This window comes from Rhineura floridana, chromosome 1 (assembly GCF_030035675.1).
Source record: "Rhineura floridana isolate rRhiFlo1 chromosome 1, rRhiFlo1.hap2, whole genome shotgun sequence".
Classification (NCBI taxonomy): Eukaryota; Metazoa; Chordata; class Lepidosauria; order Squamata; family Rhineuridae; genus Rhineura; species Rhineura floridana.
The window spans coordinates 322,630,634-322,643,313 of record NC_084480.1 but is presented as its reverse complement, the minus strand read 5'-3'; the positions used below and the strand labels follow the sequence as shown (position 1 = coordinate 322,643,313).

The 12,680-nt window shown below is 54.5% G+C and overlaps 1 protein-coding gene across 6 annotated transcripts in view; it reads right to left on the bottom strand.

Moving 5' to 3' along the window:
* Positions 1-360: 360 nt before the first annotated feature.
* PARP10 (poly(ADP-ribose) polymerase family member 10) overlaps positions 361-12,680 on the bottom strand; it is a 30,413-nt gene continuing 18,093 nt past the window's right edge. For all 6 annotated transcript variants that reach the window (XM_061607232.1, XM_061607228.1, XM_061607227.1 and 3 more), the window contains 7 exons: positions 10,621-11,480; positions 9,679-9,891; positions 9,281-9,401; positions 3,909-4,883; positions 3,597-3,736; positions 1,949-2,123; positions 361-1,039 (listed from right to left, as the gene is read on the bottom strand). In XM_061607232.1, coding sequence (XP_061463216.1) covers positions 738-1,039; positions 1,949-2,123; positions 3,597-3,736; positions 3,909-4,883; positions 9,281-9,401; positions 9,679-9,891; positions 10,621-11,480 — 2,786 coding nt within the window. In that variant the 3' untranslated portion in view covers positions 361-737. The remainder of the gene's footprint in view (positions 1,040-1,948; positions 2,124-3,596; positions 3,737-3,908; positions 4,884-9,280; positions 9,402-9,678; positions 9,892-10,620; positions 11,481-12,680) is intronic.

Below are 12,680 nucleotides of genomic sequence, written 5' to 3'. Positions count from 1 at the left end.
ACAGGAAGGCAGGCAAGGGGCTGGCAGCCGGAATGAGCTTTTGGAAAACAAGAACATTTCCCCCACACACACACACACACAGCTGCTTCCTATCTTGTCAAGGGCCAGATCAGAAGTTCTGCCCCCAGAGGAGGTTATTCACTCTACAGGTACATGGTCTGCAAGACATGGCCTTGGAGAAGCCACACTGGCCTAGGGCAAAGGGCACTGAGGGCATCCACTACAGGAATTCTGGCAAGTCTCAGACTCCACCAGACAGGCTTGTTGCTCTTGCCAAGTGAAGAAGCAAAGGAGGGCTTGGGGGGGAGAGGGAGCACACACACACACGGGCCGACAAACTTCCATCAGGCAAGGACCAGCCACGTTTGCCTCTTTATTGTGTGCCTTTTAATGCACAACCCTTTCCCACCCTTGCAATGCTCACTCTTCAAAGTGGTGGTCCAAGCAGGCACCAGTAGCACCATCCCCCAAAGGAGGCCTCTTGGTGTCAGCAGAGCCTCCCCGGGAGTACAGTCCGCAGGCAGGTGAGGCCCAGCACCTGTCCCACAAGGTGCTGGGTGTAGACTCAGGCACTTCACCAGCCCAAGAGGGCCACAGTCAGGCATCTTACCTGCCCTCCACCCTTTACCCAAGTGCCAACATGTTCTCTTTCACCCACCAGCAGAAAGGACACTTGTGGGTCTGGAAGGGGAAAGAGCGCACGAGGGCAGAACAGCCACCCGTCCTCCCACACCCCTTCAATGGGGCTTAGACCACCTGCAGGTGATGAGGTGCTGGGGATAAGCCTGCGTGTCATTGAAGATGACAAAGATGGCAGGAGTATGGGGGCTGTCCACTGTGCTATCATAGCGCCGCAGCGCAGCATCCCCTTCTCGCAGGGGTGGCGCTCGCATGCTCTGGCTGCCCAGCACGTAGTCCCCGGTCAGCACCCGGGTCACAAAGATGTACTTGTTGCCATTGCTGCTGGAGGGAGAGTACTGCTCCTGCACCGAGATGAAGGCCTTCACGGCAAAGTACACACCGTAGCCGTAGCGCGTGGCTGGCAGAAGGAAGAGAAAGGAAGGGCCAGTCAGTGTCCGCTGGAGAGGCAAGGGGGCCCAGCCAAGCAGCAGGCTGGAGAGACAGAGGGCGTCTCTGCACAGACCCCTTTCAAGAAAGCCTCTCTTGTGGCCTGCTGAGCCTCTGTGTCCCTCCCCACATGGGCCATCTCCGAGACACACCGGGGGCACAAATCAGCACCAGGACCGGTAGTTCCCTGTGTCACTACCTGGTGGCCCTCCTTGGAACATCCAAGGCTGCTGCCCCACATCTCCAAAGATAGACAAGATCTGCCTTGGGAGAAAGAGGGCGGCTGAAGAACTCACACCTGCCCTGCCTTGTTTACCCACAAGGGGTTCTATATCCGGGCAGGAACAAACATCCAGTCAGGTATGAATGAGAGGAGACCCCCTCCCCAGCATGTGGGACCAAACTGTCCATTTTGGAAGCTGCTGAGGAACATCCATAGTCAGAGGCAGTAAACTTCTGAATTCTAGTTGCTGGAAACTCCAGGGCGAGTTGTGGGGGAGAGAGAGCTTTCTTGTGCTCAGAGGTGCTGCTTTTCTGCAGGCTTCCCAAGCTGGTTGGCCACTGTGAGAACAGGATGCTGGACTAGTTGGGCCACTGGCCTGGCCCAGCAGGCTCTTCTTAAGTGCTTGTGGTGGCCCCTCTGGGTGTTGCTGGATCACCTCCCACCCACCCTCAACTCCTGGACATGCTGACTGGGGGGTTGGAGGCCAACAACATCGGGGGGAACAGGCTCCCTCCCCTGGAGCTTGTGGGTCAGGAGCCCTGGAAGGAGATGCGGGGGCACACTACGACCTCTGCTCTGGGCCTGGGCATCGCCCCAGGGGCATCAAAGGAAGACTCTCCCCCCTCCCACAGGGACCCAAAGGCCCAGCCAGCTCACCGTTCTTGCCACAGAAGCTGCGGTTGAAGCCATGCTGGCAGATCTCACGGCAGGACTGTTCCGTGGTGCCGTGGTAGAGGACACGCTCCGCTTCTTGCTGCCCACAGGCCTTCTGCATGGCCACTTTCTTCAGCTGGTACTGCTGGTAGAGCAGCGGGTGCAGCAACTTCTCCACCTGCCATGGGGGGCAACATGGGGGGCCGTCACAGCAGGAGGGGCTCCTCCTGCGCTCCACATCAAGGCCATCAGGACTTGGGCTGCTTGTAGCACCCATCACGCACACGAGCACGAAAGGGACCCTAAACTAGGGGATGGGGGCAAAGTGGAAGAAAGTGGACCAAGGCGCCTCAGGCCATGAGGACTCGGATGGGAGAGGCAACCAGCTTCTGGCCGCCGTTGTGGTTTTTTAAGCAAACCTGACAGAGGCTTATGGCCTGATAGGGCCCAGGCTGGGTGACAGGAGCCCCTGCAGAAGGCCAGGCTCAATCCCAGCACCTCCACTTCCAGCAAAAGACAGAAGAGGGCCCTTCTGGCCCGAGGCCCAATAGAGCCACTGCCAGCCAGAGCCAACAGGACTGCGCTTGGTGCAGCCATTGCTGGACTCCGCAAGAGCCCCTCCTCTTGCCAACTCTTTGCTCTATGAGCACGACGGGGTGGGGGGCAGGGGCAATGAGGGCTGGGATCTGCAAATCAGGCCAAGGATCCTGTGGGCCAAAAAGGGTTAATAACCACAAGCAGCCACAGGCTTCCTGCCACATCCCGGGCACAGGGGTGGGAGACAGCCTCCGGGTAACTAGAGAAAACCCTTCCAAGCTGGAAACTCGCCCTGCAGCAAAAGGTGCGTTCGAAGCTCACAAGCCGCCTTCCACTGTCTGGCCCCTCGGCCATTATCACCCAGCCCCTGGGGCTTTAGGGGAGAGGCGTGACTGCCTCCCCTATCAAAGATGCCGGGTTCAACCCCAGCAGCATCTTCACGCATGGCTGGGAACTCCACAGAGCCACTGGCAGCCAGTGCAGGACACAGCCAGATAAAGCCACGGCTTCCCTTGCCCCTCCAGCAAGGACCACACCCAGGACCCTTTGCAGGCAAACTGGGTGCTCTAAAGCTGACATAATTATGAGCCCCCCACCCAGCCCCCACAACAGGAACCAAAAAGGGCAAATACTGCGCTAGGAACAGGACGGTGAGCCACAGAGACTGCATCCACAGGGGCCACCCCACTTTAAGGGTCTGACGTGGGCACGTCTGCGAACTGGGGAGACTGTCATGCTCACCCCCTCCCCCCGCAACCTATCACCTGGCCACAACAGAATGGGAGGTTGGACTCAGCTTGGTGCTGAAGTGAACAGTCCATCAGCACCAGGATTCTTCTTTGCACAACAGAACTTTCTCCCCCTCCTCTCCTCATGCACCCCCATGTCTGCTCTGTGGGTTTCCCCTCCTAGCAGATTATCGGGAAGGTGTGGGAATCTCATTGCACGAGCACTAATCCTCGAGACTTCTTGAACACCGCTCAATGCGAACCTAGTTTCAGCAGGGGGAGGCCTAAGTGGGGAAGTCTGTGCTATCAGATGCCATGCCGGCGCCCCCTGCTGTGTGGCATGGTAGCCTCAAGCTCTCCCAGGCCAGTGCTGCCCCCAAGCATACCTTGATGATGCGTATTTTGTTGTGGAAATCCTCAAGCGTGTCATAGAAGCGCCGAACCGTCTCCCGGAACTCCTCCGAGCCCTCAGTGAGCAGCACCAGCTTTACTTCGTCCTCGGCCAGGGCCATGGGGCCAGGAGGGCCTGCAAACAGGGGCACTGTCTGTCAGGAGAAGGGTGTCTGCTCCAAGTCTCCCACCCACACCAAGACGAGGGTCCGCTCTCTGATCAAGAGGACCCCACAGGGCTCCAGGTGGGCTCACACCCAATTTCTGCCCTGAGCCTCTGACACAGTGGGGGCGGCAAGAGCATGTACCTGGGGTGGGGGGTGGGGCTGGGGGCTCAATGCGGCCAATGGGCAGAGTGTGGGCACTGCTGAGGTCGTACTCTTCCATGCGCTCAAAGTCAATGGTGAAGGGCCGCCCATCAAAGAACACGTCCAGGCGCTTGTGCCCTCGGTGCCAGGCTTGCTCCAGAAGGGCGCTGGCCTGAGCTGAATACGGGGTGGGAGAACCACGCCCCAAGGACTCCCAGTGGACCCAGCGGACGTCCCCGGAGCCCCTGCCAGCCTCCTCTGCACGCAGCAACCGGGTGAGAAGGAGCGCAAGGTCACGGGTGGCAGCCACAGGGTAGTCAGCAAAGCCACACACTGTGGCCACTGCACCGGCCAGCGAGATGCGGACGGCGTGCTTCCGCTCTAGATGCGCCAGATAGCTGCGGCAGAGGGCCGGCAGAGACTGCAAGGCCTCGCTGTGCACGGTCTCCTCCCGCAGCTGGGCCCGCAGCGCCAATTCCAGCCCCTGGGCCAAGGGCCCCACATCTTCCTCTGACCCAACAAAGACCACAAGCTGAACTGAATCGGCTGCCTGCAGCGCCTCCTCCAGGGAGATGCTCATCGCCGAGAGGGTGGCGGCGTCTGGGCTGGGGGCTTGCTCCTGCTCCCAGGAACGCAGGGAGAGCTCCGTGGCCCAGCGCAGCTGCTCCTCCTCCTGCCGTGCACTGTCCATGGACTGCTGGATGGCCAACAGCAGCTGGGCCTCCTCTTCCTCCACGCTGCTCTCGGGGCCCGCAAAGGTCAGCGGTCCTTCCTCAATGGTGGCAATGTCTGCCCAGCCAGCCTCCTCCACGCTGGCAGGAGAGGGGACTGTGGCTGCCTTTGGCTCCTCAGGCGCTGTGTAAAGGTCCTCCTCTTCCTCCATCCTGCTGCTTCCCAGAGCCCAGGACTCTGCTTCCGCTGTGGGGACAGCAATGCTGGAAGGCTGCAGGGTGGCCAGCAGACCCTTGATCTCTTCTGCAAAGGGAGAGGAGAGGACGGAGGCTGCCATGAAGGAAGGCCAGAATGCCGGCCCACTAGGGCAAGGGACACATAAAAGGAAAGCAGACCACCCATAATGAGACAACAGGATCACCCACCCATTATCTATATCTATTTTTTTTTTTCAATAATTTTTATTCAGACTTCCGGGAAGGGTGACTTAGCCTGTGCCTGCTTTTGAGACGGGCTCCTGCCTCAAAAGAAGCTTATTCAGATATATCAGTCAGATTTTTTCTTTTTTTGACTGATTAAACTTCTCCCGGGTAGGGAGAAACGAAGAGATTAACCTCAAAGCCTATTTTTGTTGGGACGACCAGATCTCATTAATTTATGGGACGAGGTCCAGCCGACGAAGGTGGGACGGATTTTTAACAACAAGCTCTATCTGGAAAAGCGAACGTTCATCTTATCTTCTAAGAGAGAACGCACTAACAGGCAAGCACCCTTCTTTCTATATTTTTCTTTTACTTGACTTAAATTGTTGCTGTTTAAAAAGAGATTTGCCAGATTGATCGGTTTTTGACATCTCACTGGGGAGCCATAACTTCTCTCTGCTACTCACTAATTAATAGCTTATCTCTGTTTTTGTTGCAAAAAGCTGTCCTGGATTTGCATTCTAAAGATATACACAGAAGAGGGATTTCTATTCCAGATTTTTATTTTGAAGAATATTATATTGTCTGAGACTACTCTCTTTTTGGTCTATTTTATTTTGACGAATCTGTTTTCTGACGACCGCCATTAATTGTTTCGATCCTGGGAACTGCATTTTGTTTACTTAAGCATGGAGAGATAAGGCTGTCTGCTCTGTTTATACTGTGATGTCACCAAGTCTGGAGTATTAACCCAATTGTTGCTGAAATAAGAAGTGGTTTTCCTATATTTTTCTTTTAAAATGGCAATTAAGAAAGTGGCTGAGAAGCTGGAAATAACTATGTTTCAGAAAATAATGGATGAGATTGAGATAACGAAACAAAACCTGCGACAGGGTTGTAAGGAGCTGAAAATTGAATTGAGTAAAATGAAGCAGGAGATTAAAGATATAGGGGTCCCTGTGAGAGAGGTGACCCTGGAAGGGGTCCCTGTGAGAGAGGAGACCCCGGAGATTGGAACAAACGTGGAACAGGAAAAAGATTTGGAGTCTATGGACTTTAGAAACAAAATCTATTGTTTGGAGACACAGGAGATTAAAGACATAGGGGTCCTTGTGAGAGAGGAGACCCTGGAGACTGGAACAGGGGTCCCTGTGAGAGAGGAGACCCTGGAGACTGGAACAGGGGTCCCTGTGAGAGAGGAGATCCCGGAGATTGGAACAAACGTGGAACAGGAACAAGATTTGGAGTCTATGGACTTTAGAAATAAAATCTATTGTTTGGAATTCAATGTTATCTCTGAAGAAATTAATGAAGATTCTAGAGATAAAGTTATCAATGGCATGGATAATCTTCTGGACTGGAATGATGTGATGGAGCCCAATATAGAGAAAATCTATGGAATTAACTGCAGCCATGTGACAATGGAAAAACTTTCAAGAGATGACCCAGTGTATTTTGAAAAAAAGAACAGAGATATGATTTTACAGCAGTATTTCAGCAACCTATTCAGAATGGATGGCAAGAAAATATTTGGGATAGAGGTAATTCCCATCAGACTCTTACTATATGACTATGGCTTTGACAGCAAGATTATTATGGAATACTGATAATGGAAGATTGGATACTGAAATTACTGGACTTAACAAGACTACTGAAGATGGAAGATGGAAAATGGAACTAATAGGGATAATAGAACAATGGCTACTGAAATTACTGAACCTAACAGATTCTGATGTGATGGATTAATTGAAATGTTTATTTTGACTATGGTTATGACAATAAGATTATCATAATTAGTAATGAGATGGATTAATCGATATGCTTATCTGGAAAAAAAAATTGATAGATATATTTCTTAAAGAATTGAAACCTCTCTTTGACTTTTTGTGGAAAGAATAAAGTAATGTTTATGAGATTTGATGATTAAGTAAGATAACTACTGGAGGAAAGTGATTTTATAATATGACTTAAGAGACAGGATTGTTATATATTATAGACTTATAACTGATTTGATCTTTGACAAATGGGAAGTCAATATTTTACTCTTTATTTTTTATTTTTGTTTTTTTTTTTTCTTTTTTTCTTTTTGTTTAACTATTTTTGATTTTGTTTTTTGTCTTTGAATGTTTTATGATTTTGTCTTGTATGCTTTATGAAAACCCATTATCTATATCTAGACCTGGGGTGGGAAACCTCCAGCCTGCAGGCCAAATTCCAAATTCCCTCAGCCACATTCGCCTGATGTCACATGCGGGACAGGCAACGCCTGCCTGGTACAGCCGCGGCTGCCAAGAACAGCCAGGAGCGGGCAAAGGCACTCCCCCTTATTCCTTGGCAGCAGGGCTTGCATTTGGCACCAAACTGAATTCAGCACTGAAGCAAGCCCTGCTTTCTGCGGGAATCGGCTCCACTGCGGGCTGGCTCTCCCTGGACCTGCCTTCCAGGCTGGAGCTCTTGAGCACAACCCCACCAAGCGGGGTCTGGCATCTGGCACTGAATTTAAATTCCATTTCCGGCAAGAGCCTTTGCAGCTGTGGCTTGAATTCAAGACACGGCAGCAGCAGCAGAATTGGTAGTGAGGTTAGAGGTCTCTCCCAATTCTTCCTTTGAAGCTGAATCGCCTGACGTGGCATCAGGTGACTGACAGGTGAGCAGCAGAGCCCACCTGTCAAAAGTGGCCCACAGAGAGTAGGCTGGTTCTAGATCTTGCCCACCAACTAGACCCCTGGATTGTTCTCAACCCTTTTCCGCTGGTCTTCTCTGGGCCAGAAACAGCACTTGCTGCTGCCCCACAGAAAACAGTTCAGGCATCTAGGATTTAGTGTGGCTGTGATTTGAGAGTAGTCAACCTCCCCGCCCCGCCTCCAAATTTATAGCAAAACCAGGGAGAGTTTGTAATCTTTCTAACTCATGTCTTAATTCAGGCCATAAAAAGTGTTAGGAAGAAAAAACCCCTTTGGGCCCACACTGGGGTTGGAGACACTTGTCAGGCTTTGTGAACCAACGATGCAAAGCACGATGGAAACTGTGGGAGGGGGAGCACAACTGCTGTAGGTTTTGTTTCCTCGCCTCTGGGAACTTAGCCCTGAAGATGCCTCTCAGTCCACAACGTTTTGAGAAGATAAGCACTCTGCTGTCTTCCATTGTTTTATTTTTATATTTTCTTGTACTTTATTATCAGCCTTGTAAATAATCAGAGGCTTGCACTGCTTCTGAATTCTCTTTGTATACTCCCTTAGAAAAGTAGTAATAGGATCACATAGAGTTACTGGGATTTGACCTTTCCAGGTTACACACATTTTCCTGTGTATATGCTATTTTGTTTTATGACTCCCAAAGTGTCAAAACACCCCCTCTCACAGGCCCTTATCTTAAGAACATATTGCTCATGAGTCCGAATCCAAAGGAAGAACACCCTGACATCTGATGCGTAGCAAATGAAATGTAGCAGGGGCCTGTTCTTTGTCTCTGACGTTGTCAATAATGTTATGTTACATTTTGTTTATTGCCCTTTTCTCTCTTGAACCCTATATACTGACTCTGCTGAAAATAAACGGGGTTCTCATTCTTGCCAGGCTGTGTGCCTGTGTTAAGACTGGGGCCACTCTTGATCAAGAGGCTGTGTGCGTGTATGTCTTTACTATGGTACCTGGCCGAAAGCCTAGCAGTCAGACAGGTTTTCCTCAGCTCGCACTTCCACCCGGGAATTGAGGTGAGCAGGCCCACTTTAGGTGGGAACAAAAGTCACCCTAACAAAAGGGACCCCCTCCAAGCTTTAAAAGTTACTCTGCAAGTGCTGGTGACCTCCTCCCCACCGTTGTTATACCCACTTTGCAGGGGGTGGGGCTGTGGCTGAGGGAATGTGGGTTTCACCAGCCGTGCAGAATAACCCATAGATCTAACCACAGATGGGTAGCAGAAAGGGGTACTCGCTGAGAAGCAAGCAGGGGTAGGCCTGGGATGCGAGTTCCTCTGGGGCCAGGTCTAGCCAGGCCTTGCCACTGCTCAGCCACCAGGTGGACCAGAACTGCTAGGCCTGTTCTCGGGCACCACCTGCAAATGGATGCTCATCTAACGCCTGCGGATGCCCATGTCTATGGCACCCCCAGAAGCGCAGAGGCGATGCCCAGTCTCTGCTGGTGGGCAGCTCTGAAGGAGAGGGCCAGGAGGGGCTGGCCCAGACTGCCCCATCCCAGGCACAGCATGGAGCAGCTCACATCACAGGCAGCGAGCTCAACCCATCATGCTCCCCCCTTGCCATCACAAGCATGGACATACCCAGGTTGGCTCCGCTCCACTCCCCAGCAGCGCCACACTGGCCCCCCGGCTGCTCTGCTCCATGCAGGGAGTCCCGCCGGCAGCTCAGGGCCAGTGGCTCCTGAGACAGTTCCAGTTCATGCTGCAGATACATGAAGGGGTCATCAGAGACACAGCCCCCAGCCCCCTGCAAGCTTTAAAACAGTCGCATCACCAGGAAAACGCCAGCTGCCCCCTCCTCTCCCACTAAGACCCGACTTGTCTGTCACCAGCGCCGCCGCCTCCTCCTGCATAGCGGCTCCTGAGCGCCCCCTCTCCAGCTGTGTCCAGCCCCACATCAGCCCCCACCCTGGCAGTGGTTGAGGGGGAGCTTTGTAGTCGTCAGTGGTGTCGCACACACACACCGGGAGGACTCGCACCTGGGCTTCCAGCGGTCTCCAGTGGACCCTGTCAAGGCCAATGACACAACGGAAACGCCGCTCCAAGTCCCGGACCTCTTCCCGCCCGCGGTTCTCCAGCAGGAAGCGGCTCACGCCGGGCAGCTGCAGCGTCACGGTCTGGGTGTGGATGGCGCTGAGCAGGCTCTGGAGGAGCTCAGCTGCCGCCTGGCACGCGCAGGCTTCCCCACTCAGCTGCAAGGAAGAGCCAAAGTGGAAGGTCAGCCGGGGAGGGGAAGGGAGGTGTGGCAGCGGATTAGTCCTCAGCTGATCCAGCACTTTCACTCTTTGTGACAACTACCTCTGTGTCCCTCCCTCCAAGGAGGCGCTCTGGTAGTTTCCCCCCTCCCTGCAAGGCTGTGACTGGCCCAAGGCCACCCTGAGAGCCTCATGGGCGACTGGAGGGATGAACCCCCATCTCCCACGCCTTCGTCCAGCACTCTCAGCTGGGCTCCCAGGAACCCACACAGCGCTTGTTCTTAAGCCCACCCAGTCTACAACGGCAGCCTGGCAGGCAAGCGTCTGCCCTGCCACCCGCACAACAGGCGACGAGTCCTCCAGCCTTGGTGATCTGGGGCGGAGCTGAATGCATGGAGAGGGGCACCTTCAGCAGCGTGTTCAGCTGCCAAGTTAAGAGGCAACCCTAACTCTCCCAGGAAATCAAACGCTGACCTGGCTGGAGGCCCAGAGAAGTGTGGGGCCAGAATCCCAACATTTGGGGCTGGGCTGGCAGCCAAGAGGAGCTGGGGAGACTGGAAGCCCCAGGGAGGGGGGGGTGATGGTGGGAATTAAAGAGAGGCCAAAGAAGGGGGGAGTGAGCAGGCAACGAGGGCATCGAAACAGCCTACCAGCCTTTGGACCTGACTTTGTGGCCTATTTTGCTGGCGGGAAGTACGGGGAAGTGCCCTGCCCCAGCAGCCTTACCCGCAAGCCAGTGAGGTCAGCTCCCTCCAGAGGCAAGAGCGTGACGTTGGCGATGCCCGCCAGCAGGTCTTGGTGGCGGAGCTGCAGGTAGCGGAGGGCGCCCGCCTCCATGGGCACCAGGGTCTCGTCAGGCATGCAGTCCTGCAGGAAGGCTGCCAGCTGCCCCACGTTCTCCTGCTCCAGCCCGGCCAGGGTCAGGCCCTCCAACTGCTCCCCGCTCTCTGCCAGGCGCACGAGGCAACAGCACAGTCCCGCCTGCACCTGTGCCCAGCGAGGGGAGGCCAGGGCTGGGAGGTGCCGCTCCGACAAGGGCAGGCTGAAGGAGGCCAGGACCGAGCCAAGAAGGGACGTGGCCTGGGGCACAGCAGAAGGCTTCAGGGCCACCACCAGCACCTGGCCTGCAGCAGGGACGTAGGCGGCCCCTAGCCCCTGCTCGGCAAGCTGCTCTGCCAGGCGCCCTTTGACATCCTCCCGCTGCAGGAGGCCGAGGGCCCAGTCCGAGGAGGGCCAGTGTTCTTGAACCACTCCCTGCAAGGCTGCCTGGATGTGTTGCAACAGCTGCTGCCGGCGAGCTGGGTCACCCCCCGAGACGTGCAGCCCGCCTTCCTCTAGGGCAAGCGCGCACTCTGGGACGGGGGCTCCCAGCTCCTGCAGGACACAATGCGATTGCAGCAGCTGCCGCGTGGCTCTATCTGGAACAGGGATGCAGGTCGGTGGCAATGCTCCGTCCAGTGGCACGGCCCTCCAAGCTGCTGCCCTCGCCTCCTGTTGTTGCGTGGGCTCCAGGAAGTCATAGTGAGGGGAGACGGCCAGGCTGTCATCCGGGAGCCGGTGGGTCCTCTGCAGGACCCTCTCCGCCACTGCAAGGGAAGATGTGGGGAGACTCAGGAAGAGCCTGGGGTTAGGGGCTCCTCCGCTCAGCTGGCACAGCATCAGCCGACCATCCTGGGGCTGGTCCACAATGACCTCCAGCGTCCCCGGACAAGAGCCCCTGCAATCCGCCCCTGCCAGCGGCCCTCTGCACCCTGAAGAGGCAGCCCTTCTGGAAAAGGCCCCAGGAGGGAATACGGAGGACCCACACATTCCAGCACTCAAAGGGGGACTGTGCTAGAATGCATTCATTGGTCAGAATTGTGCGCATCTGAGCTCCCCCCCAAAAAAATCTCACTATAGCTGGTGTCGTTTCTGGCAACTCGGCAATCTTCCTATTAAATTTCATGGTTCTCCAGTTCATCCAGTGGGGCAATTCCCCATCCAGCAGCCTGCTGGGAATGCAATGGTCTTCCTAACAGTGGCCCCCAGGGGCACCTGGTTCATCCAGAGGCAGCTGATGGCCAATAAGAACACAAGCAAGATCCAAATCAGCCGGAAGCAGCTGAGACCAGAGCTGGTGGCAGGAAGATCTCTCAGAGACCCCCACAGCCTGGGCGGCAAAGGCAGCAAGGGAAACAGGTTGCCCTTTGGGGGGCAAAGTAGTAAATTGTGGGAACAGCTGATCTTTCTTCCTAAGCCCTTGGTCTAACTAGGGATGCCTCAAGGAACTTGTGTCCCCCAAGAGGAATGGAAATTGCTATGGCTCCTTACGTAGCTCCTACTTTGCCGCCTGGGCTGCTACTGGGAGGAGGAGCGGGATATAAATCAAATAATAAATAAATAAGTTCATTCATGGCAAAGCAGCATGCAAGCCGATACTGGGAGTTGAGTGGTTTTTATTTCAATTAGAAGACGAAATACATCTTTCACTTGATAGAAGTCCCAATATTTAGTGGTCTCATGACCTCAACTAGGTGGGATTTGGGGGGGGGGAGAGAGAAGCTGCCCATTCTGCCACTCAGGAGCCTCAGCTGAGCCAGTTAAAATGCCCTGGCATGGGCTTCTTGGGGGGTGGGGGGCTCCTCTGCTGGCCAGGCCGTTAGCCAAACTACTGGAGGAGGAAAGGGGTTCCAGTGGGACTGGTGCCCTCTAAAGCTGGTGGGGCTGCTATGAGGTCACAGGGGCCAGCCAAGACACCTCTTTTGTGGAAATTTATGCAGCTTCTTTCTTTGCTGGAGATTTCTACA